This window comes from Delphinus delphis, chromosome 20, assembly GCF_949987515.2.
Source record: "Delphinus delphis chromosome 20, mDelDel1.2, whole genome shotgun sequence".
In the NCBI taxonomy this organism is placed as follows: domain Eukaryota; kingdom Metazoa; phylum Chordata; class Mammalia; order Artiodactyla; family Delphinidae; genus Delphinus; species Delphinus delphis.
The window spans coordinates 58,144,994-58,164,340 of record NC_082702.1 but is presented as its reverse complement, the minus strand read 5'-3'; the positions used below and the strand labels follow the sequence as shown (position 1 = coordinate 58,164,340).

At 68.6% G+C, this 19,347-nt stretch overlaps 1 protein-coding gene across 1 annotated transcript; it reads right to left on the bottom strand.

Annotated features, from left to right (window-relative positions):
• Positions 1-4,070: 4,070 nt before the first annotated feature.
• ZNF469 (zinc finger protein 469) lies at positions 4,071-15,418 on the bottom strand. The gene has a single exon (XM_059999903.1). It carries the CDS (start codon positions 15,416-15,418, stop codon positions 4,253-4,255), a length of 11,166 nt encoding a protein of 3,721 aa, XP_059855886.1. The 3' UTR covers positions 4,071-4,252.
• Positions 15,419-19,347: the final 3,929 nt, after the last annotated feature.

The following is a 19,347-nucleotide window of genomic DNA, read 5'->3' as shown; positions in this document are numbered from 1 at the left end:
AGCCCGCGAGCCACAACTACTGAACCTGCGAGCCACAACTGCTGAAGCCTGCGCGCCTAGAGCCCATGCTCCGCAACAAGAGAAGCCACCGCAATGAGAAGCCCGCGCATCGCAACGAAGAGTAGCCCCCGCGCAGCAACTAGAGAAAAACCCGCGCACAGCAACGAAGACCCAATGCAGCCAAAAATAAATAAATAAGTTTATAAAAAAAAAAAAAGGAAAACTGAGGCCCAGAGGGCTGGTGACGAGCCTGATGTCTCTGGCCCTGGTGGCCGCCCTCCTGCCTGGGCCCAGAGGGCTGGTGACGAGCCTGGTGTCTCTGCCCCTGGTGGGCGCCCTCCTGCCTGGGCCCAGAGGGCTGGTGACGAGCCTGGTGTCTCTGCCCCTGGTGGGCGCCCTCCTGCCTGGGCCCCAGCAACGGTCCTGGGTCTCTCGGCAGCTGAGACCGAGGTGCGGTGTGTTCAGGCCCAGCTAAGCCCTGGGCCCCGGGAGGGCCATCTGCATCCTCTCTCTGCCTGAGGCTCCGGGGAGGAGGCCGGTGGCCTTGAGTTGCAGCCCACAAGGCCATGCCAGCTGGTCAGCAAGGTAGACATTACCCTGTGGGAAGGGGCCGTGGCCTTGAGCTCCCAGGCGGGCGGAAAGGAGCAATGCCCCGAAGGCTTGGCACGGCCATAGCATTGGGACCTCGGGCCACTGCCCACCCACCAGGCAGGCAGAGACACGGGGTCTGGGGAGACACAGCCTCAGGCTCAATCCTAGAGCCCACCCGCGGCACGATCGCAGGTGACGTGGACGGGACCCACGGCCTCCAACTCCTGTCCCCGCACGGGAGGTGCTAGGATGGACCCCGGTGACGAGGATCCAGCCCTTCCCTGGAGGCCCTTTGCGCCTCTGAGGCCTTCTCTGTGGGACCCTGCACATGCGGATTCTTCCACCTGTGTGAGTGTGGCCGTCTACACACTCTCCCTGGGAGACCGGATTCTCTGAGCCTAGGGAAGCCCACTTTAATGACATTCTCCAGCAGGGTCCCGGCGAATGTGCCCTCTAGCCACGCGGGCAAGCCTCCCCCTTTATGGGGCCTGGGGATGGAGCCTGGCCTGCCCGCTCCACCACCAGCCGTCTCCCTCCTGCTGCCCTGTCCACCGAGTTCTGGCAGACCCCCACCCGCTCCCCCCGCCCGTCCCCTCCACCTGGCCCTCCTTACCTGGTCCCAGGCACCATCTTCTCTCCTGCCCCGTCTCCAGGCTGGGGGCCGAGGGGTGGTCGGGGTCAGGCTTTGAGGCCTGGGAGGGTGCAGTTGTATGATACAGCGCTCATGTGACCTTGCTACTGACCCTCTGTCTCCCCGGCCCCCTGCCCAGTGCAGGGCAGCCCCGGGGGACCTGCAGTCTCAGGGTGAGGGGCACTCTGGCCTCCCAGGTGGGGAAGCCAGGCCCAGGGGTCTCTGCCCGAGGCCAGCGAGGGCAGTGGGGTCTGGGCTCCGCTTTCTCAGGGGATCAGGGAGCCGTGGCCCCTGCACAGGCCTATACCCACCTGGCCCCTCTCCCACCCTGTCCGGCCCCCTCCCTCGGCTCACGTGGGGCCCTTCGGGATGCCCACCCCGGACACCTCGAGGGTTGGGTCTCACGGATGTGCCCCACAGTCACTCACGTGGTTGTGTGTGGGTGTGTGTGTGCGAAGCCGTGGAGGACTGCACCCCCGTGTGAAGTGTGTGTCTCCGGGCCCGTCGGTGGGGATGGGGGTGCCCAGTGTACCTGTGATGTGTGAATGTGGGGCTTGGAGGCCGGTGCCCACTGAGGCCCGGCAGCCGAGCTGCCCCTTCCCCGCTGAGCCGGCGAATGCTGCCACCTGCTGGCTAGGTTGGCGCTGTCCACGCCACGGGGCTTGCGGCTGCGGGGTGGGCTCAGGGTCCAGCAGGGTGGGTTTTGCTCACGTCCAGCCCTGAGAAGACTAGAGCTGCGGGGGTCCCCGACGTGGTGAGCCTCAGCACCCGAGGGCGCGGAGCGCCCGGCTCGCCCCAGCCCCGGATTCACAGTCTGGGGCAGGGCCTGGACGCCCTGTCATGTTTCTGGGGATGCAGACGCCGGCCCCAGGCCGCCCGAGGCGTGGTGAGCCGATGGCGGGGGGCACTCAGTGCCGTGGACCCAGCCGGCCCACGGGCATCCACCACCAAGTCCCCAGATAGCCTCTCCCCGACGCAGCTCCAGCTCCACCCACGGAAAGCGCAACTCCCAGCCTGCACCACTTGGTAAGCCGCTGGCTAGTTCCCGGCCCACGGTAGGGGTGGAAATGGAGGCAGCCCACCTGGGCGGGGGACTTGGTGGGAGCGGCTGAGACCGAGAGAGAGGACAGGGCAGGGCGTCCCTGGCGGAGGGAATGGCAGGGCCGGGGCCTGGCAGGACAAGGGGGAGTGCGTAGGGCGTGGGGGGTGGGGGGGGCGTGGGCTCGGCAGTCTCGGGTCACGTGCAGGATCCCTCCCTGTGGAAGGGCTTGGCGAGGCCCCCCCACCCCCGGCCCGACATGTGTTGTTTGAGGCCTGCTCTGAGAGACCCCCGTGTCCAGGCAGCTGTCAGGGGCAGGATGGGATCAGGGCTGGTGCCCGACTCTGGACGGGCCCTGCCTGCCATCCGGGTGCTTGTCCCGGACACGGGGGTCTTCAGGACACGTGGGCCCCAGGGGTCTGAGCCTGCGGTGGGAGTGTGATCCCTCCTGCTGCCTCTGCTGCCCTCTGGGTCCCCTAACCCAGCTGTGCCAGTGCTTCCTGAGAGGGTCCCGCCCAGCACTAAGGCACCGTCTGCACCGTGTCAACAAGTCTGGGGGCTGGTGGGACCACCCTATGGCTGGGGCAGCTCTGCAGGGCCAGGTGGCCCTGGGACAGGACGGACGAAGCGGCGGCTTGGGGAGGCAGGCAGGGTGGGGCTGGCGGGAGGACAGAGGCCACAGAGGAGGTGCCCCGTGAAAACAGTGGACATATATTTGACAGCATGGATGCGCTAAGATGTTACAACCTCAGAGCCCCCGGGTTTATTCATCAGCACTACAGAGGCACTCTGAGTGGCACGCGCACCTTCTACAAAGGCAGTACGGGCCTGATTTGGTTTCCTTCGAAATATCAAAATTAAAACTTTTGACAGACACGTTGCACCCAAGGCTAAAATGAAGAAACAGAACAAAACAAACCGCAAACCTCAGAGACACCTAAGAACAGGAGGAAACCTCTCCCTGCCTCCTGCCCCCGCGGAGACACGATTCTGTAGAAAGGACACGCGAGCCAGCCCCTGGGTCGTGCCAGCGCGGGAGCTGCCCGTGGGCTGGAGCCTCCCACCGACGGCCGGGAGCCAGCGAAGGGCTTCTCAGGCCACTGGTGCCTCGGGCCGCCCGGGTGGCACGTTGCGCCTCCTGGCCCGACCCCACCCCCCAGGTAAAACAAATCAAGGAAGCCTGTATTCACATTACAACATGAAAATAGCACCAGGATCTTCAGAGTAAAATTGCTGATACTTGCAGCAGAGAGGTCCACGTAGAAGGAAGGCTCTAGAGAGGGCAACTGCGGAGGCCGGGCTGGGGGTAGCGCGGGTGGGGAGGGAGGACCAGGGGTCAAGGTGCACTGGAGACCGGCGCTTCCGTCAGTGGCACGGACAGTGGCCGGCACGACCCTGTGGTCAGAGAAGGCCTGTTGTGCTCGGGGGTGGTGGTGGTGCGGGGGGCGCCGGGCAGCTCACGGATGGCTCTTCTGCCCCCATCTGATTTCTAGGGTCGCTTTGGAATTCCAGCAACAGCAGCAACGACACTAAGACGGAGGCTGCCGCCACACGACCGGCGGCTGCCTCAACTTACTTCCTGCTAGACGACACAGGTGGGGCGCCCTGTGCAAACCTTTAGAGTGAGGGCTTCCCTGGCGTACCGGGCCTGGCTGCGGGGCACACGGGGCTGGGGTGGGTGTGAGTGGCTTTCTCTTTAACGTCCTGGTACTGAGAAAACAGCTGCATGGTCTCAAAGAGGCTGCAGCTGGCCCGCCCCTCGCCCTCACCTTCCAGCTAGAAAGGGATTGCTGTCCGCCCCAGGCCCTGTTCAAGGCATCAGAGTCGCAGGTCTAACACCAAAGTCTGAGTATCTGCACGCTACGGCAGGTGGGTTAAGATGTGGCCACCCGGTAAACTCTCGGAGGGCTGGAGCTCCTCAGCATGGACCAGGTCCCCCGTTTGCCAGTCCGTCCCCAGCCCCACTCCCGGCACGCGCTGGCTCCTATAAATTACTCGGAAGCATCCTTTTTTAACGGGATCTTGAAGCTGGTTAGTCTCTGCCCAAAAAGCTGGCTGAGGAGGTGGCTCTGGGACTCGGCTGTCCGGCAGGCCCGGGAGTTGGGGGGTTCAGCACCGAGGACAGCCCCGCCCCTCCTGGGGGGCCTATGCAGGGGTCTGGCCTGGGGGAGGGCCTTGCCCAGCGCCTCCTTGCCGCGCCTGCTGCTCCCTTGGGTGGGGCCGGGCTCCCCCTTCCGCGGCTCTGAGGGCTGGGGCGGTGTCCCGTTCTGGCTACTGGCCTTGGGCTTGGCAGGGAGCACGCGGCTGGGAGTCGCCTGCTTTCGCGGGGCCCGGGGGGGTTTGTCAGGGACCGCGGGGCCTCTCCCTAGGCTCCCCACGGCTTCATTCCTGGTTGGCCCCGGCGCCCGGCCCTTCCTCTTCTTCTCACTGCTGTCCCCGTCCTCCCTGGGGCCCAGGCTCCCTCGCGGCCCCTGGTCACTGGCTTCCCTTGGTCCCTTGGGGTAGCCCTTGGCTGGGGCTCGAGGGGGGGCCTTGTCTGGGGCAGGGCCCTGGCCCGGGCCGTTGGGCTTGGCTGGGGTGGTGGCTGTCTCACTTTGGAGCTGCCCGCTGGCCGGCTGGGGCTGGCTGCCGCCTGCTGCCTTGGTGCCCTGCCGGGGGCCTCCAGCGCCCTGGGAGCCGGGGCCCGGCTTGACTTTGAGGGTGGTGGGCTTTGACCTGTCCTCAGTGCCATGGGGGAGCTCTGTGGGCACTGGGCTGGGCACCGCCTTCTTCAGTTGTACTGGGAACTTGGGTGCTTTGCTGGCGGTGGACGAGGCTGACCTGTCCCTGGACGAGCTCTGGCAGCCCCCGGGCTTGTTGGCACTGCCTCTGAGGGAGGGGCCTCCTGCACCCCCGGCAGGCGCCACGTGACACGTGGACACCTGCTTCTCCTTCCAGAGCAGAGAGGGGGCCTCTGGGTGATGGTCAGGGGCACATTTGCCAGGGGCGCTTGGGGTCCTGTGTTTCCCTGAGAGCGGGCCAGCTGCCCTCTTTTCCTCTGCGTCTTGGCCTCTGGCCCCCGGCTGGGGCAGAGAGCCCCCCAAGGGGAGAGCCTGCTGGAGGAAGCACCCAGGGCTGCCTGGGGAAGCCTCGTCCTCGGAGCTCTCCAGGGCCTGGTCCGGCTCGTGGCCATCTGTGCCATCAGCCGAGGCCGCCGGGAAAGGAGACAGAGACGGGGGCAGGAGCTCCTGGAGGGCAGAGGGCAGATCGCCGCCACCGACCGGGTGGCCCACGGGGTCTGTGGGCCTCTCTGGGGTCCCGGGCTGCCCTGCTGTGGTGCTGGGAGCTGCCTCCGGGCAGGGCTGGGGCAGGGCTGGGAGGGACCGCTCGCTCAGGGTGGGGCCGCTGTCCCGGGACAGAGGCCCGTCCACGCCGGACCCGGGGGGGCTGCTGGACGTGGCCACCCTGCGCCGTTTGCTGGGAAGCGAGCCCTCTCGGGCCAAGGCCTTGTGCCCGGGGGCGCCGGGCCTCCGCACGCCGCGGAAGGTGAAGGGCTGCTGCCCCCTCCTCCGGTGTTTGTCCATGTGCCGGTCGAACTGTTCCTTTTTGGCGAAGGTGTAGTTGCAGGAGCTGCAGACGAAGGACCTCTTGCTGATGTGCGTGACGTTGGCGCAAAGCTCGCAGGCGTACAGCGGGGTGTGCTGCAGCTCCAGCTCCCCGCTCAGTCCGTGCTCGCCGCCCAGGTGCACGCGCAGCTCCTGGTGCTCGGGGTACACCCGCGGGCACTGGGGGCACAGGTAGACGCGCTGCGGGCTGTGCACCGCCAGGTGGCGCTGCAGCTTGAACGGCTTGGGGAACCGCTTCCCGCAGTGGTGGCAGTCGCGGGCGGGGTCCTTGCAGTCCTGGTGCACCGGGACGGCTGGGGGCGGGGACTCGCTGTGCGAACGGCCGTCGGGGGACAAGCCGCCGGGCGGGGCGGGGTGCACGCAGGCTGACGGGCTGCCCTGGGCCGAGACGCTGTCCGGGTCTGAGCCGTTGGCGCGGGCCTTGGGTCTTCGTCTCTCCCCCGGGAATTCCTTCCCAGCTCCCACATCCGCCCCTGCCGCCTCCGCGGGGCCCCCGCCTGCCTTGCCGCCGATGGAGCGCTTGCCCCGGTGGGGTTTGGAGACCTGTCCCACGATGCCGCTCAGGAAGCGCGTGGCCACGCCGTCCCCCTCCCAACATCCGGGCAGGTTCCCCAGGGACCTCCGCGCCTGCCCCTTGCGGGCGAAGCGCACAGCGTGCTCTCGCAGGTGCTCGTTGTACATCCAGACGCCGGCGACCTCCCGCCGGCACATGCCGCAGGCCCACAGCCCGGCCTTGCTCTGCACGTGCTTCTCCTGTAGGTGCTCCCTCAGCAGCTCGCGGGAGCCGAACCTGCGCTCCACGCACATGTAACAGGTGGGGGGCGGCGAGGGGCTGTGGGCCAGCTTGTGGAGGTCCAGCTCTCCCAGGCCGTGGAAGCGCTGAAAGCACACCCGGCACTTGTAGGACGCCCTCCTGGCCTTGGTGGGCCGGCCTCCGCCTGGGGCCCTTCTTGCCCCGGCCGCCCCCTCTGTCCTGCTTAGTGGGCCCTGGGAACTGGCCGTGGCCTTGAAGTCCAAGAAGCTGGTGCCGGGGAGACCCGCGGGGTCTTCGCAGGGTCCTAGGAAGCACAGGTCCTGCACCTGCAGATCCGCGGCGCTCCCGGGGACGCCACACTCGTGGTGCTCTCGCTCTAGGTTGGGGGGCTCGGGGCTCGCGCTTCCCGGAGAAGAGGTGGCCCCGTCGGCGGGGGCCTGCAGCTCCAGGCCTCGCCAAGCTGCCGGGACCATGTGCAGCTCAGGGATGCTTTCTGACGGGTGGTCCTCGGCGCAGCAGGGGTCCGCCTCCGCGTGGGGCTCCAGGGCCCACAGGCTGGGGCCCATGGCCCAGGGGTCAATGCCAGGCACCTTGCTGCTGAGGAAGCCCTCCAGGAGGAAGGACTCCGGCAGACCCGCAGCCTCGTCACCCCACGGGTCCTCGTGGGACAGGCAGAGCGAGCCAGAGTCACTGAGGTCTGTGGGCAGGCGGAAGGAGGACAGAGTGGCACTGCCCCCTGCCCGGCTGCTGGGCGCGGGCTGGGGAGGTGGCTTCGACTTTTTACAGCGCTTCCCATAGACACGGGGGTTCTTCTTCCGAACCAAGCGGTCCCCCAGGGGGAAGAGCTGGGAAAAGGAGGCCTCATCATCAAACAAGCTCAGGGGGTCTCCGAGATTCGGGCTGGGGGCTTCAGGGGCGGTGCTCTCCTGCCCCCGGACCCCCTCTCCTGGACTGTGCAGGGGGTCCCGCAGGCAACTGCTGACGGTGCCGCCTGCTTCAGCACCACGAGTCTCGGGAGGGCCCTGGGGGTCCCAGGGGGCCTCGTGCCCCTCCCGGACACCTTGCCCTGCTCTGCTCTCGGCCACTCTGCTGTCCCCTGCAGGTTTATCCCCAGCTGCCCTCGACGGCTCTCTGCAGATGCCAGACATCCTGGTCTCTCGGGGTCCCCCGCACCCCCTTGCCGAGGCTGCTTTCCGCCCCGCTGGCCCTTCTGGCCCAGGAGGTGCCCCCTCCACCATCCCTGGACAGGCCACCCGATCCCCGGGAGGTTTCCGTGCAGGCGTCTCCTCCAGGTCCGTGGCGACGAGGGGCGGCTGCGGGGCCTCGGTCTCCTGCTCTGCCTCTGGTGAGAGGCGGCGGCTCGGGAGAGCTGGGCGGCTGGCAATGGCAGCCGATGGGTTCCAGCCTCTTCTCCCTGAAATCACATCTGCGGGGCCCTGGAGACCGCTCTCCTCCCGGAACCTTCTCGCTCTTGGCTTTCTCGCCCTCTTGCTGGCTTTCCCCTCTGACTCGCTGGGGAAGTCTGCGGGCGGCCTGCCCCGCCTCTGGCCCCCGCCTCTCTTTGTCTGTTTGGAACGGGACTCATCCCTCTCCAGCTGGTCCTGTCTCCTGGGCTCTGCAGGCCTCACGTCCACCCCTTGCTTGACCGTGTCTGGGGGATGTGGTTCCCAGCGAGGGGGACAGCCCGGTGCTCCCGGAAGGCTGAGCCCCCGCCTAAGTCCCCTGGACATCCCGGGACCCAGGGCACCCTCAGGGGCCACAGAGCCGCGAGCAGGGCTTAGCCTCCCGGCCTGGTGGGGGTCTCCCGCCAGGCGCCTCGGTCGCTCCTTCCCCGGCGCCCCGCGGCTCTTCCTTCCCGGTGGGTGGCACGTCCGGGGAGCAGGTGGGGCCGCTGGGCTCGGCTGGGAGGCAGTAGCCCTGTGCAGCCCATGCTTCCTGGCTCTGTGGCGGCTCAGGCCCGGCCCAGAGCGGAAGGAGGCCGAGCAGACCTCACAGGTCACGGGCTGCCCGCTGGGGGCTCCGCCCCTCCAGTGGCCGTTCTCAGTGAACACTGGCTTCTTTTTAAAGCCACGAGGCTTCTGTCTGGGGTCCTGGGGACTGAGGGGATCCCCCTGGGGTCTCTGGTGGAGGGTGTCCCCGAGGCTTTGGGGGGAGCGTGGCCTGGAGTCGCTGGCTGTGCCGCTCGGAGTCGTGGTTCTGCCTGGGTGGGGCTCTGTGGAAGGGCAGGTGGCCCTCAGAGCCCTGCTGCCGGCTTCGGAGGCGTCTGTAACGGCAGGGCGCCCAGCCCCGGGCATCTCTAGGCCCTCCTGTTCCTGGAGGCTGGCCTCTGCCTCACCTTCCTGGCAGGCGTGGGGATCTGGCCCCACGGCCCCCTGTGTGGAAGGGTCAGTGGGCACAGCGGTGACACCGTGGCTTTCCCTGTTGCCTGGGGGTTCTGAGGAGGGGCCCTTGGGCACCCCATCGGGGTGGGTGCTGGACAGGGCTCCCCTGGGGTCTGGCCACTCGGCCCTGGGGCCTCTGACTGCCCCCAGGCCACCAGTGGTAGGGATGCCGGACAGGGCAGCGGCCGTGATGGTCACTCTCGGGGAGGTGGCCCTCGCTGGGGGGGGAGGGGTGGCACAGGCAGGAGCTTCCCTGGGTCTCTCCTTTCTGGAACCCTCTAGGGTCCTTGCCACACGACCTCCAGGGCAGTCCCCTCCACGGGCGGGAGTGAAGGCACCGACGAAGCTGGGCTCCTCAGGAGGGTCTTCCCGGGGGCCACAGTCCCCCCGGAGAGGGTGGCGAGCTGGGCCTTCCATGGGGCCGCAGGGATCAGGGGTGGCTGCAGAGGTGGGTGAGGGGGTGTGGCTGGCCGGGTCCCTGGTTGGGGGCACTGGGCTCCCGCCAGTGAACAGCAGATGCTTCTGAAGGCCTGGGCCAGCTACTGCCTCTGGAGTCTGGTCCTCGGGCCCATCTCCTGTGTTGGCTGCTGCCAAGGCTGGGACTGAAGACTCCGCCTCAGAGTAGGCGGGGCCTGGGGTGGCCCGTGCCCCATCCCGAAGGCCCACGGCCGCCCCGCTTCGCTGGAGCTGCCCGGCTGGCTGGGCCGGCCGCCCCGGCCTCCCCCGGTCATCTGGCTGCGGTTGGCTGGCTCCAGCTTGGCCCTCGGGCTTCTCGGCCTGGCCGTGTGAGCCTGGATGTCCACCTCCCTCTGGCCCCAGCTGGCGTCCGGCCACAGCAGGGACGCCCCCCGGGAAGCCTTGGGCGGGGCTGCAGGCCATCTTCCCACCTTCCACACTCTCCTCTCCCGGATCTGAGGGGTCGCTGTGCTGAGGGCTCCGGGTGTCATCAGGCGGGGGCCCCTGTGAGCCCCGGGTGTCATCTTCTCTCTCGGCCGCTCTGGCCACCAGGAGCTGGAGTTGATGAAGGGGGCTCGAGGCTGGATCCTGGGGCCTCCTGCCAGGGCTGGGGTCGGGCACAGAGGCACGACTTGGGGAGGCCCCCGCTGGTACAAACCCCTCATTACCCTCAGGGCCAGGGCCCCCTGCTACAGGGGACAGGAGCCTTGCTCCTCCTGGCCCACCTGTGCTGCTCACAGAGTGTCCCTTGGGGGCACTGTTGTGACTGGCCCCAGAATGTGGGGTGGCACCCAGGGGCAGAAGCTCGGCCCCCCGAAATGCCAAACCAGGTGCAAGAGGAGCAACAGGGCCGCCGAACGCTTCCAGCTCTGAGGGGTCTCGGCAGGGCCCAGGTGCCCTGTGGGAGCCCGGGGAACGCCCCCCTCTCCGTGGGCAGAGAAAGAGCAGGGGGAGGTCTTGGCTGTGCTGTGTTCTGGAGGCCCTGTTACCCCTGGGAAGTGAAGGCTCAGGGCTTGGGCTGCACTTCGCTAAACTCCCCATGTCCCACGGGGGCTCTGGTAAACAGACTTCCGGGTGGGCCCCGGGGAGCCCCGTCTTGGAGACCCCGGCTTTCTGCACTGGCCGGAAACTGAGGCTGGCCCCAGTGGGCCTGAAAGGACCCCCAGGAACCACGTCCTTGTGGGCGCTGGGGGCCAGGGCTGCTTCTCCAGGGTGGAACGAGGGCCACTCCTCCTGGGGGCCCCCTGGAGTGCCCCCCGTGGTGGCCACAGCTGTTTCTGCCCCCTCCAGGAGTGGACTCAGTTCCCCAGGACTGGTGACGCTGGCTCCGCACGGCTCTCCCGGGCCGTCCTGTGCGCCTTTGCTTTGCAGCTGACTCTCCAGTTCGGTGACCAGCCTTTTGATCTCGAGCTCCTCCTCTGACAGGTCACCGCTACAAGTGGTGCTACATTTGATAACCTTGCCGGGCAAAGTGGGGAGGCTGGTGGCCACAGTCCCTTCACTGGGACACCTCTGACTGAATGCCTTTTCCCCTGAGAGGCTGGGAGAAGGGCGCAGATGGCCAGGCGGCACAGGGGACACTTCCTCCAGCAGGGACCAGCCCATCTTGGGCAGAAACGAGGGGTACGGCGGGTCTAGCTGAGGTTTCCTCGGGGGAGGGGCAGCACACGCACGTGGCACCTGGGTGTCCCCGTTCCTAGAGAGGCTGCCGTAGGCTGGCGGCTCGAAGCCGTGCCCGGGCAGCCCCGAGAAAAGGGCCGCGCGCTCCAAGGCCGGCGGCGGTTCAGCTTTGCCTGGGCCCGTGACGACTGTGTAGGGTGGGCTCCTGGGCGGCCTGGGGTCTTGGGAACTGGCGTCCTCGCCACCCTGGCAGAGGCCTGCCCTGATGGCCGGTGGGCTGTCTGGGGCTGAGGACTGAGAGCCCAGGTCTTTGTGGAAACAGCCAGCCAGGTCTTTGGGTCTGAGGAACAATCCGCTGGGAGGGCTGCTGTAGGGCTGAGGCCCCTTTTTGGCGGCTGGAAGCCCCACGGAACCTCCAAGACCAGGGGTCTTCAAAACGAGGGTCCTGGGCTCGGGGTGGGCCGTGTCGGCCGCGTTAGCGACGGGCACCAGTGACTCTCCTGGCGGGGAGGCAGGGGGCTCCGAGCACCGGGGGGCACCCAGCGCGGGCGAGCTCGCGCGGGGCGGCACTGCGTCCTCCTTGCGGAGCTGTGGTCGCTCTGGGGTTGGGGGGCAGGGGTCTCCTCCCCCACGGGTGGCTGGAGAGGAGCTCAGAGCCTCTCTGTGAAGTTCTGTGGCCTCAGGGGGAAGGTCTTCAGCGATTTCAGGGCTCGCGGTGTCTCGGGGCAAGTCCAGAGAGGGGTGGCTCTCCTCTGGGGTCTCGGTGGCCGTGAGACCCTGCAGGAGGCGCTGGGGGCCTCTCTCCTCAGGGCCCACTCCAGCCTCTGAGCCGTGCGACGGGCCCTGGACCTCGGGACTCTTGACGGGACCCGGCCACGGCCTGCCCGGCTCCTCTGGGCCCGGGGAGCCCCCAGGCCTCATGGCCTCCTGCCTCACGGCCTTCCTGGGCTTCTGCTGCTGCCCGTCCTCTCTGGGACCCGGGGCCACGTCCACTTCCTTCCTCTTCTCGCCCCGGCGCCACTGCCGGCCGCTGGGGCGGGGCCGGCCTCTGGGGCGTGAGCCTCGCAGCCGCGGGCCAACCTCCTCCTCAGACTCAGAGGCGCCGTCGCAGTCGGGGGGCCCGCCGTCCACGGTGCCCGGGGCTGGGCCGTGCTTGCCCGCCCGGTTCTTCTGCTGCACGATCTTGTGGATGAGCTCCTTGCTCCAGGTGCCGCCCCGCGGCCGCCTCCGCCTGCAATCCTGGCCGGGGGACAGTCGGAGGCGCCTGGAGCTCCGGGTCTCCACCAGGAGGGCCCGTCCCCCCGGGTCCGCGTGGCTCTTGGGGGCCTGGGTTCTGAGGTCCCGCGGGCGGGACAGGGCCGGCTCAGCCCGGCCCTTCCTCCTCGGCCTCAGGCGGCTGGCCCTGGAGCCCCTGCCCGGCCTCTTGGCGGTGCTGACCGTGTCCAGCTCTTTCCGGAACCACTTAAACCGCTTTCCTCTTCTCTGCTGGCCGGCCAGGCCGGCCCCGTCTGCCTCTGAGGGCACTGGGCCCAGGGAGCGGGTTTTGGGCCTGGGGCCGGCCGGGGAGCCCGTGTCGCCAGGCCGGGTCGGCTGGGGCTCCAGCGGGGCAGCCACCACCGGGAGCGGGAGCTGGGCTTTGTTCTCTGGCGTTGCCCCCAGCCTGGTCTTGGGGGGCTGCCCGGTGGCGGGGCCCCGGGGGCCGGAAGGTTCCTCGTCAGTGAAGACGTCGATGAAGCTGCTGTCGATCTCAGGGTTGTCTGACTGGTACTCCAGGCCGTTGAGCGCCTCCGTGATGAGGCTGTCCAGCTTGGCGGCGTCGTCCAGGTCCAGGTCCCCCGCAGGCAGTGGGAAGGGGGCGGCGGCCGGGCTGGGCAGGAAGCTCATCCTCAGGGGGTCATCTCTGCCATCGGGCCGGACGTCCCCACCCAGCAGGAAGGGCGCTGTCCTGGTGTGGCTGAGTGGGCTCGGGGTCCCGCTGGCCGGTGCTCTGGGGGCAGCCAGTGCAGAGGGGGTGACGGGGGGTGTGGGGAACCCGGGGGGCTGCTGGTGGCCATCCTTGGCCCTGGCCGGCAGCAGGCTGCAGAACTGCCGGTGCCCCAGGAAGGCGGCTAGGCTGCTGTAGTTCCGGTCACACTGCCGACAGGTGAGCAGCACGTCCAGCTGGTCCAGGCTGGCGCTGCTGAGGGGGAAGTGGTGGGCAGAGTAGGGGGGCGGCTCCTGGGGGAAGCCCTCCAGGCCCACGCTGCCCGCCTCGAGCCCCGAGCTAGGGAACGGGGGCTCCTCCAGCCCCTCTGTGGGGAAAGGGAAGGCCTTGACTGGCTCCGGCTGGTAGTGGATGGGGAGGGCGTGCGAGGGCTCGGGGGACGGGAAGGGGCTGCCGGTGTCCTGGGGGTGCGTGGGTGGGTGGAAGAAGGCGGACGGCCCGAGCGGCGCGGGGAGCTGGCCCTCATCCGAGCTGGGGTTGGCTGGGCTGCTGGACAGAGGGGACAGCGACGAACAGGTGCTGCTGGCCGTGTGGGTGGCCGGCGAGGGCAGGGGGGACTCGCTGGGGGAGGCTCCCACCACCCTGGGCGGGGGCGGGCCGGGGGGGCCCCGGGGGGAGGCCTGGGGCTGGGCCGCCCCGAAGAAGGGCAGCTGGGCTCCAGGGTCCTTCAGCCCGTTGTAGGCGAACAGCCCAGGGGAGCCACTGCTGTGCTGGCCCGGGCTGTTTCTCAGGACCGCCAGTTTCTCGCCCGGCCCGGGCGTCTTCCCTGCGGCAGCAGCCAGGGCTCCCTGGCTGCCCCCCTGCCACTCGGGGCCTTCCGGGGGGAAAGGCAGCTGGTTCAGCATCTCCATCTGGTGGGGGCCGGGGCCGGCGGCCGGGAGCACCTGGGGCCAGGGCAGCGGGGGGCTCTGGGGGAGGCTGAGCTGCTGGCCTGGGCCAGGCTGGGCTTCGAAGAACGCGCTCCTGGTAGTGGCCAGGGGGCCCAGGGGAGGCGTGGGGTAAGGGGCTGGGGCGGGGTCCCAGAGCGGGGGCAGTCTGGCGGCGGGGGGCCCGGAGGCAGTCAGCTCCGTGTCCCGAGGCCCTGGGCTGGCGCCCACCCCGCCGGCTCCGGGGCTTCCATACGCCTGCCCGGGAAACTGCCTCTGGGCCAGCGAGTTTGGGGGCCCCCTGGGGCTCCCCAGCCCATCGTGGGCCGAAGGCGGTCTCTCAGGGAGCACTTTGGTCATGCTCTCGTGCAAACTGTCCCGGAAGGTGGCCGTGCTCTCCGAGAAGGGGCTGGGGGCCGGGCGAGCAGCGCCAGGGGGAGGGAGCGCACCACCAAGGTCGCTGGGGGCGTTGAGGCCGCCTGGCCGGCCGGGGTAGCAGGGCGGGGCTGGGGGGCCCGAGCGGGCGGGCAGGGGGTAGGCTGGGCCCGTGCCCACCGGCTCCTCGGGCCACGTTCCCCGAGGCTGGTGGAAGGCGAACACCAGCGTCCTCTCGGCGAACTCGGGCCCGGCCGCGTCCTCGGGGAAGGCTTTCGGGCCGGCTCCGTGCAGCTCTGGGAAGGGGTACTGGAAGGCAACCACCCCGGGGCTGCCGCCTTCGGGAAAGGGCTCCGGCTCAGCGGGCGGCACCCCGAAACTAGCACCTGGGAAGCTGTTCTCAGCCGTGGGAGGCCAGGCGTCGGCCCTGCTGGCCTGGAATTCCACGTAGGAGGCCGGCCGGCAGGGGCTGGCGCCGCTGCTCTGGGGGGCCCTGAGGGGCGGGGGCCCAGGGGTGGCGCTCGGTGAGGTATAGTTGGTGGAGGTAAAGCTGGAGGGGGTCTCCTGGAAGCACTTTTGGAAGCTGAGCTCTTCCGGGCCAGGCGAGGCCTCAGCCCTGCGGGGGCCGGGCCTGAGACGGGCTCTGGTTCCTTGGCCCCGGGGGGCCTCGGCCTCTGGGGGCCGGGGGGCCTCTTGCTGTGGGCCCTCAGGGGTCTTCTCGTCCAGGGCGGGTTTGGGCCTGGAGCTGGCGACGCTCAGACCGTAGAGCTGCTGGGGGCCGCTGTCCAGCCTGCTCGCCCGCCGTGTGCGAGCCTGCACCAGGTTCCTCCCTGCTGGGGCCTGGGGGCTGCTTCCCTTCCCAGGGGCGCTGCTCAGGGACTGGGCTCTGGGGAGTGGGGCCTTGGGCCCCGCCTTCCCAGCCTGCCGCACCTGGGCCTCAGGGCTGTCCATGGCTTGGGCCCCGCTGCCCGTGGTCTTGGCGGTCCTGTTGGCTGGGGCACTGACCTCACTGGGAGGTTGCAGGGGGCCCCCCCCCGTGCCACTGGCCGCTGGGCAGGGCTGCAGGTCTCCGGTCATGGTTGGGGGTGGCGCTCCGAGGGGCTGCTCCCCAGGCATGGCCCCTCCGTCCTGGGTGCTAGGAGGATGCTGTGGTCTGAGGCGGGCCGCGGAAAGCGGGCTGGGCGGACATCCTCGCCCCTCGAGGGGCCCTGGAGGGGCCTGCTCTCATGGTCCTGAGTGGAGCCTGCAAGGAAAGGACAGAGTGGGTCGGGGACCGTGGGGCTTCGTGGCTCCCACGGTGGCGTGGCAGGCTGGGAGCAGAAGCGGCGGGCACGTAACCTGTACTTTTAGGGGAGGGGGCTTGGCTCCGTCGGCACCTTGAGAGATGAGAGGGGAAAAGAGTTGCTGCCAGACTGAGAAAGGGCTTAGTGGGGGGGGCGGATTGGGGTTGGAGAGGAAAAGGAAGGAAAAAGAGAGAAAATACTGTTGGGGCCTGAGATCTGAGAAGACCCCTGGCCACCCCCAAGCAAGCCATGCGAGGCACCAGCCGGGCCCTGAGCAGCAAAGCCCCAAGTGGCACGTGGCTCCCAGACCTGCAGTGGCCCCGTGGTGGGTGACGGGCACCCGACGGCCAGGGCGGAGAGCCCAGGAAGGACGGAGGGGGCGTCTGGCGGAGGCTCCCACCTGGTCCTTCACCTGCCCCATCCCCTGACCCTGGGATCACACAGGACGGCCTCCAGGCCCTCGCCCTGCGGACCCCCGGTCTCCGGAAGGTTCCGGCTCCTTTCTTGGGCCCCTGAGCTGAGCTCCTGTTTGGGGGCACACGTACCTGGCCTGTGCCCGTGACCCTAGCCCAGAGCACAGCCCCACGGGCCTCTGGAGAAAGGCCCCACCCAGGACACTGAGCTTTAGGAGCCCTGGGTGAGGGGAGCCTCCGGGGGCATGGCCCTCACCCCTTCCTTCTGTCTCCATGACCCCACTCCCATCCCCCTGGCGGCTCTGGGGGTCTCGTCCACAGAGCAACCCCGCAGCCGGCTGTCAGCAACGCTGATTTTCTTGGCTCTCCCCAGACAGTCGTGGGAGCTCAGCCCCACGTGAAGGCCACCAGCTCTGAGGTCGGGGCAGAGGCTTCCTGACCCAGGTTGGGCGTGGTTCCAGTGCCGGCCAGCAGTGGGCGCCACGTCGCCCCACCGCCGCCCCCATCCTCTGCCAGGCCAGCCCCGCCATTGGACCCTCCCCATCCCATCAGCCTGGGGGCGCCCTCCCTCCTAGGTAGGGACCTCCCCGCTCCTCTGGGCTCCACTGCCTGGGGCAAGTCCTCAGCTTGTGGACTGAGAGCCCTTGGGGCAGGGCTCGTGGGTGAAATTTGCTGAATGAATAAATGATGGCAGTAGCAGTAGCTTGAGCTCCTTCTGGGCCCTGACTGGGGGCCAGGACACTGAGTGCTTCCCAACCACTCCTCTGGTCCTCACAGTGGCTCGAGAGGTCAGAAGTGCTACTGTCATCGCTGATTTACGGGTGGGATTATGGAGCACAGGGAGGTGCGTAACGCCCAAGACCTCAGGGCTAGTGAAGGACAGCAGGGGTTCCTGCGGGGCCTCCTCCCAGCCCCACATGTGGTCCGGACACCTGTTCAGAGCCGGGCTGTGCCTGGTGTAGGGGCAGCACCAGTCAGGGCCCCCAGGACGGCCCCCGCACGAGAGAGCCGTGGGGGCCAAGGGGAGGGCGGGCCCCCCGTGACGCCGCTGGGGCAAGTCCCTCAGTCGCCGTGTGCCTGGAAAATGGGTATCCCAGTGGAGTCCCCGATGGGGCTGTTGCAGAGACGACTCTCTGCCAACTCTGGGTCAGGCCCTTGTGGGATGTGTGCTGTTTGGGGGGGGTTGCCGACTCGCTCTGCTGCCGCCTGAGCCCTGAGGGCGAGTCTGCATCTGCTCCTCTGCCCGCGCCCCTGGCCTGGAGTCTGGCGCACAGTAGGCGCGCAGGGCTGGGGAAGTGGGTTTGCACGCCCTCGGGGTAGCGATGGTAACAGCCTCCCTCGCAGGGCCGTCCTGAGGCTCAGCATTGCACAGAGCCTGGCTGGCCGCTGGCACGCAGGGGCTCCCCCGGATGCCAGCGCCTCCCGGGCCTCCGTGTCCCCGTCTGTGCACGGGCTGCCGAGCTGCTTCTCCCCCGCACTGCTTGAAGCCACATGGGAGTTGGGGTCTGTCGGGGTCACCTGGGCCGTCCCGCCTGAGTTTTAAAGGAGGAGCGGAAGCCCTGAGCCCAGGCGCCCCTCCCCTGCTCTCGGGCACCTGCGGCCTCGGGCCCGCACACTCGTCACTCTGAACGCCAGAAGCCCGGGCTCTGCCCAGAGGGCTCCCCGTTAGGCTCAAGGTGGGGAGACTGCATCATGACCCACGAGTGCGCTGTGCCCTGCGGAAGGACCGTCCGTGTGTCCCGCTGCAAGCAGCACAGGCCACGTGGCTCCTTCTGGCCGCTAAGCTGCGAGCAGCAGTGGTTCACGCTTCTTTCAGGCAGAGACATCCAGAGCCAGGACTCGGGAATCGCCTTGCTGCCTTTCAAGGGCTGAGGTCACGGGCTGCGGTGGGCTGGCTGCCTGTCTGCCAGGAGCGCCGCCCATCTCCTGGCTCCCCTTCTCCATTGGCGGAGGGGACGGTCGGACCCGGTTGTCTGAAGGGTCCTTTCAGTTCCAGCAGCTGTGAGTTAGCTGCTCCTGGTGGAAAGGCCCCATATGGGGTCCGACCCCTTGTTCTCAAGTTCAGGTTCACATGGCGCTTCTGGACATCTGCCCCATGCCCAGCGTCCAGGGGAGCAGACACAGCACAGCTGTGGACACCTGACCCTGGCTCAGAGCTCCTGGACAGCCCAAAGAGGCTGGGCGTGGGGGGCAGTGGGCAGACAGCACCTACTGCATGCTAGGTGGGACTTAACTCAGGGCCTGGAGGGTCAGAGGAGGGGGCTCCCGCGTGGCAGGCATCAGGGGCTCTGAACCCACTTGGGGCTGGTGTCCGCCCCTCCCTAGGAGCAAGGACGGGCTCTGGTCTGTGGGGCCTCTGCTCCTGAACCTGCCAGGCGGTGAGGCCCAGGGGCCAGGTGGGCAGATGCGCAAGGGCCCCTGACCTCGAGGGGCCTTCCTCACCACCCCTCCGCACACTGCCCAGGCGCTGCTGTGAGGAGCGGGGAGGACCCAGGGCTTGGCCTCCCCACAGCTTCTGGAGCCTTCTGGGGGTGGCCGGTCACGCCCAAGTAGCTGTCAGACACCGTGGAGGCCCCGCAGGTCCAGGCTCCGAACTGCGCCCCCTGAGAGGGATGGGTGGGTGGGGCTCGGGCCTGGGCGGCTGACGGCCCCTGCTGGCTGTGGCCCCGGCCCCTGCCCCGCCTCCGTGGGCTCAAGGTCTCCACCCAAGCCCCGGGACTGATGCTGGCCCTAAAGAGTGCAGTGGACAAGCTCCTCACCGGTGTTTAGCAGACGGTGTGGTGGCCACCGAAGTATTTCCCTGTGAATACCGTAACCGCTACGTCCCGTCACCCCCCGAGTCCTGTTCTGCTCACGGACACAAAGCAGATGCAGGGCGGCTTGTGCGGAAGGCTGGGCAGGGTCTGAAAACAGGCGTAAGAGGCTCATTTGCTGGTTTGAATCAGCTGTGCTGCAGGCCCCTCGGGAAAGGAGGGGTCTGGCCCGAGTGGCCTGACGAGCTGGCCAGGGGACAGAGCGTCAGGTGACAAGCCCGGCCCAGGGCTGCGGTTCGGAGCGGAGGGCCGGCCCTGACACCCGGCCCCGAGGTGGCTCCGGGGAGGCAGCCGGCAGCCCCCATTACCGCCTGAGCGAGCAATACGGAAGGAGACGCGGGTGGCAGGGCGGGGACAGGGCAGCTCCGGCCGCGTGCGGCCCGCCAGCCTCCACTCCAGCGGTGCCCTCTACGTACCTGGGAGTCGGTCCTCAGCTGGGTCGCCGCACAGCTTCCACAGGGATGGGGATTTCTTGGCTGCAAAGAAAATGGGAAGCATGTCAGCATCAATGTGGTGCTTGGCCGCAAGCCCTGGGG

Excerpts from the sequence above, each read along its gene's own strand:
- ZNF469 (XM_059999903.1), bottom strand. The coding sequence starts at position 15,418 with ATGCCTGGGGAGCAGCCCCTCGGAGCGCCACCCCCAACCATGACCGGA.